General features: G+C 37.8%; 1 protein-coding gene across 1 annotated transcript in view; it reads right to left on the bottom strand.

Moving 5' to 3' along the window:
• Positions 1-1,020: 1,020 nt before the first annotated feature.
• Positions 1,021-6,000, bottom strand: part of DPH6 (diphthamine biosynthesis 6) — a 167,340-nt gene continuing 162,360 nt past the window's right edge. Inside the window, exon 14 of the mRNA XM_026051765.1 lies at positions 1,021-1,279. Coding sequence (XP_025907550.1) covers positions 1,164-1,279 — 116 coding nt within the window. The 3' untranslated portion in view covers positions 1,021-1,163. The remainder of the gene's footprint in view (positions 1,280-6,000) is intronic.

The raw sequence follows: 6,000 nt of genomic DNA, 5'->3' as shown, positions 1-6,000 counted from the left end.
TGCCAAATGCATATCTGGTAGTGGGGAAGCAAATGAAGCTGTAGTGCTAAATTCACCTCTCCGTCACCCCAATGTAAACTTGCTGTCATTACGCTGACTTTTGTGGAGTTATCTCAGATATATGCTGGCATGAGAGAGGGCCAGCTGGAGTACTGGTTATGTAGCTCCAATGCTTACACGCTGAAAAAGAACCGAAGAGAATATACACATATAGAACATGGGCAGAAGTTTCATACTCTTTCTTCAAGGTTTAATTTTATAGCCTTTGCCTGAAAATGAGATTTCTCTGCACTGCCTTACTGCCTGAAGCTACATCCGTGAGGCTTTCTTTCCTGTTCTCATACTCTACCATGTTATGAGTAACGTATCAGTTGCAATGAAGTCAATAGAGGTTTCACCTCTGTCTCTGAGCCTGCTTTAATGAAAGCAGTGGTAAAACTCCTGTTGATTTTCCAGGGAAGATTGAAGCCCCCGGGGATCCTGCTAGCTCTGAAATAAGAGTTCTCTCCCAGATATAAAGCATAAGGGTACTCACTCTTGCATCGGAAAGCAACATGGCAAATCCTGGCCATCATCTCAATTATTCACTTTGCTAATGTGTTCATCCTCGGTGCTCCTGTGAAAAACCCTTCCTCAGTGCAAAAAAAATAAAAATAARAAAAAAAAAACAGAAAAGAAAAGGGTAAAGTAAGGCAACAATTGAGGCCTTCAGGAGTTGGTCTGAAGTCAGAAAATTCACTATCAAGTTCAGAGGAAACAAGGCTTTAAAACAGTATTGGAGCTGAAGATTTCACCTCCATCCAAAAGATCAGAAGTTTTCATCAGAAGATCGGAAGATCAAAAGATTAATGTCACCAGACTTAAATACATCAAACAAAAACCTGATGGGATGAGAGCAAATCCCATCTCCCAAAGACATGTGATATTACCACAGACCATCTAAAAATAAGGGAGAAAAAAGCATATTATTAAAAACACCTTTATTCATACAAAGCTGACTTGGTAACATATCATGAGGCATCATTAACAAGCTAGAAATGACTTTGCYTAATTCCAACAGTGTAGCTTAATGGCAATATACAAGACCATCATGACCAGTTATTCTCTTTGCCCTCTGCTGGGTGGAATTTGTGTTTTGATAGTAATTTATTTCTTTTGAACTACTAGCTTAGCCAGGATGTTATATGCATGATTTCCTTTCCAGGTAAAGCCATCACCGGTACTAAAATCAGAGCTGGTGTCTTCTTGCCCAAATGTTGTTCAAGATATTCTTGCAGTCCTGAAATAGACACAAAACAATTCATGAATCCCCTTTGTCTCACTGAAARCTCATTTTCTAGCTAAGAATTGTGCCATTTCCGAGTATGTTTCTGAAAAGTGGTATGGAGTCATATTTATATTATTATCATTATTATTATTATTATTAGTTTGTGTAGAAGGAATCAGCACCAGCTTCCCCCTCCTAACCAGCCAATCTGAGATCAACTTTACATGCTGCTCGGTTCAACAGAACTGAGTTAAGTTAAATGTACATTGCTCAACTTTGAGTGAGTGGCCCATTTCTTACTACAGAAACACAAACTGTCTGTAAAGATAGAATGCAGGTAGTAAAGATGGCTAAGGATTAATGCTGCTGATACAACTAGCATTAATCTTAGTACGGATAATAAATAGCAGTTAAAATTCAGGTCTTTGTAGTCTTTGATATTTGGATGCTTTAGCTGCACAGAGCTGTCTACAAGTGAAAACCTGCTCTCAGGTCTCACTGAGATACATCAATGTATCAAAGTTAAAATGGGATATTTTAAAAAACATTGTGAACATGATTTCCATTTGCAATCAGTGGAAATAGGCTGCTTTGAAGATATAATGGAGGGAGTCCAGGGACAGCAACATACATGACTATGTATCTAGATTTGCAGGGGGAATCAAACCACAAAAGACATGCAGTGTAGTTGCTGATGGCTCTAAAGGGACTATTATGTGACAGAAGTTTACAAATTTCAAGTCCACTATGAGAAGAGAATTGGTAACGGAGAAGATCTAACTGGGAGAATAATGGAAGAAAATTAAAGAATTGAACACTTAAAATGTGCATCAAAATATTCCTGGACATGTCACAATCCCAATGGACATGCTGCAAATCCACAAAGAATCTTTTTAGAGAAGACTGCAGAAAGGTCTCTAAATAATCCTGCAAAAGAGACTTTCCTAATGATAAGGAATGGGCTGTGTGATTCTGGTTTTGTTAAGTTATTTCTGTCTGTAGCTTCTGTGATGATAGCAATTCCTTATAACACTAAGCATTCTTGGCTAGAGCGGGTGTAAAGAGGGCAGAACTTGAAAAGTGTCAAAGATTTTTTTTTTCCCTCCCTGCCTGTGAAACTGTGAATATGCAGTTCAGGCGAAGTGTTATCTCATATAGGATAAAAGAGGAAATTTGCTATTGTATTTACAGAGGCTAGCACTGTTCTGYTGTTACTCACCAGCAGGAGCAAGGATTCATGGAGTAATGGAAATGTTACCTATGAAACACTGCAAAACCAGTAGCAGTCTCCTGAAATTCTGTTATTTTGTATTAACATCACTGACATGAGGGATGAGAACAGACAGAGGTGAGCCTAAGATCAATAGTCACCTCAGAGGTCAGAGGACTTCATGTTCTGGGTGATAAGCAACTCTGTCTATGCAGCTCACACATTCGGCAGTGACTAACTAAGCCTCAGCTGATATTTTCATTCTCAGCTTTGGTTTCAGGGTATTTCACAGTTAGGCTGCCTCAGAAGGCAGTAGGTGGAAGTGGGTAAGACTATTTCACCTCAAAAATCACCAATTACACCCAATTAAAACTGCATTCCATTTTCATCTATTAGAAACTGTGAAAATTTCTATCTTTATCTTTTTCACAGACTTGAAAGCTATGAAACGGTGCTAAATAATAATAATGACAGGCATTATTTTCAAAGGAGAATTTGAAAATAAGKTTATCTGGAAATTAAAATGTATTCTTTGTTTTTTTGAGATGAGCAAAATAGCCATAATTCTTTACATCTGAGCATTCCTTGCTAGCCCTGATAGGCAGAAAGAGCCTCCTTGCTAGAAGACCACCACCTTTTCTACTGCAAGAACAAACTGCGGCAGCAAAGCCTAGAAGTATGACTGAAATATGGATGAAAATCTGGGCCATACACCTCTAAATGTTTTATTATACATGTAAATCAGATAGTTTCATATGAAAACATTCTGCTTTAGATCTACATCGTTATACATTTTACAACTTGCGGATAAGAGACTGCTCACTCAGATTTCATTTCAAGAAAGGAGATTGGATTATCTAAAAAACTAAAATTGCACTCTAAGATATCACAGAAGACAATGCACAATTAGTAAATCTGTGTCAGACTGTGTAATCACAGTTGATACAGTGCAAAAATTGACAGGCATATCCTTTATCTGCTATAAATAAAATGTGAGTTACTCTTCTAAATCCTCCATTGCTAATTGCCCGTGTTTGACTATGTGACACTAATAAAGACACTTTTTTTTTTTTTTTTGCTTCTGCAAATTACGCTTTTAGATAAACAAGAGTCTGAGTCAACAGCAGATTTTTTTTTTTGAGGTATTTCTTTGTTTAAATATGCTCAAGATTTCAAATATGTCTTTCCTACCTATTACTTATGGAAACTGTTCGCATGCCATTCTCTAAGAGCTGATCTTGCATCTGATCTGACATGCAAAGGATGGAGCTGGGGGTACTGTGAGAGTGATTCCTGGACAGACCTCCAGCAGGAGCCACGTGGGACTGGGTCCACTCTTAAAATTATTTAAGGTGCCCTCATACAGAATACTCCTTAAAACACAAACACAAAAAGCCGAGTAGGGTGCTCTGTTTTGGGTGTGCTTTCATTTCTCATGTCTGTCAGCATTAATTATTACTACTATCTGAAATTTGCCTAAAGCAAGGAAGCTTCATAGGATGGAGAGGTAGGATGGAGRGTTCTGCTCCCCACCGGAGAGGTTTCACAAGCATGTGGCAAAGGTTTCATACTCAGTGTCAATCTCCACCGCTATGATTTTTTTCTCTTGCATTGGGCACAGCAGAGAGAAGCACGTGGAGATGAAGAGAGTGACAACCTAGAATGAACAAAAATTATTAACAGCTTTTCTTTCTCACATTGAAACTTCTGGCAATATTATTTATTCCTGCCATTCCCTTTTCAGAACACGGTRATAATGAGATCGATAGTACAGTGATCCTTCATGTTGACCTAAGAGTCCCTCCACAGAACAAGTCACAATTTAAAATCATAAGCTATTCTTTCTAATGGTGCTTTTCATATTCAGTAAATAGAACAACGTCCTGGAAGCTTTAATAGGGTCACTGCAAATCACTAAGGAAACATTTATTACGTCTATGTTTTCATTGACTTCAGTAGTGTCTCCTCACCTCTGTGAGGCTACACAACACACCTGCACACTGGCAAAATCAGGCCCTTAGTATTGCTGGCATATGCTGTTCCACTGGCTATTTGCAGGTGGGGAGTAATTTAACAGCCCATAATGAAAAGGAAAGCGGTAACAAAAAGAAAGATCATATTTAGCCTAGCAAATTAAAAAAAAAGATACTACAACTGCTATATTTCCTTCTTTTTTTAACCAAAAGATATTGTTGCATTGCTTAGAGCAAGCCTTTAAATCCCTGAGCTAATAAAGCTCCCCATTGCTTCAGCTGCACGGATGTGACATGCAGCGTGTCCTTGGAAAAGATGCGTCACAGGGGATCTGCTTCCTAACAGTTGACTCCGAGTTCCAGTCCCCAAAGATGTGCCCCTGGTGTGCAGAGCACTTAACCCTTCGACCGGTACCAACATGACTATTCACAAATTATTGATGTCCCTAAATCCCTGGCAGATTGCAGACAGCTCTTGTCTCCCTTGAAGCCAAAGCATATGGCCACTAATGGAATGGATTAAAAAATACACGTACACATGCAAGGCTCTGCCACATGAATGTGAAGCCACAGATACGGTARAAGGTGATTGAACTGGACTCAACACTGTTAAATACATGATTAGCCTGTTGTTATGGATCATTTCCATTGATCTATATACAGTTTCACAGCATAGTTTAATTAAAACTGTCTGGAACAAGCATCTTCCTTAAATGATTAGGCAGTGCAGTGAAAAAGTGAAGCATTAGGAACTGGAGACCTCCTCCCCTTTTCTTAAACATCCAACTGACTGTTTCTGTGGTTTCTAGCAATAGCCAGGAAAATGCTGTTAAACAAGTAAGTGTTTTTACTGCCTCTTATGAGGCTTAGGTGCYAGAGAAATCAGTTCAGGATTTCTTCCAAACTTGTACTTAACAGTAATATAAAATGATGTAGTTAAATGTTGGTTTTTAAAACAGAATAAGTACAATTCACKCACTCTATTTCAATTAATACCTTCTTGTAAAAAAATAAGAACAAATCTAGTAAATAAAAATATACTCTTTGCAACATAAAGATGATTTTGTTATTTTTTCTTATAACTTTGATTTTAACATTTAAGATTTCAGATGAAAAAATGTAGACATGTTGCACATACTCCTACTTTGGCTTTTCATAAAATCCTTTATTCTTAATTATATTCTTCTAAGTCAGTCAGGTTGGCCATTTTCTGCAAAGAGACTGAGTTTTCAAGATTCTCTATCCATAGGAATAACTGAAGCAAGGTTTTGAGAAGAACAGTGCTTCCACTCTGACAACTAAGCACAGAAGTTAGAGCTTGAAAAAGGCTAAACACCTATCAGGTCCAGGGAAAATTGGCSAAAGAGACGTTACTCTGTGTTTTTATAAATTCCTCTAAAATTTTAAAATTTGATGCCAGTCTTGATTTTTTTTTTCAGGTGGGAAATATTCCTTTGTATTTTTGAATTTGACAATAATTAAATATAGGAGGATGGGGATAGAACATGCTATGGAAGCCAACCAATTCTGACTGTTCATCCAGGCTGCTG

The sequence above is a fragment of the Nothoprocta perdicaria genome, unplaced genomic scaffold, assembly GCF_003342845.1.
Source record: "Nothoprocta perdicaria isolate Ctin4 unplaced genomic scaffold, notPer1 scaffold_8, whole genome shotgun sequence".
Lineage (NCBI taxonomy): Eukaryota > Metazoa > Chordata > Aves > Tinamiformes > Tinamidae > Nothoprocta > Nothoprocta perdicaria.
This window is presented reverse-complemented; position numbering and strand designations above follow the sequence as displayed.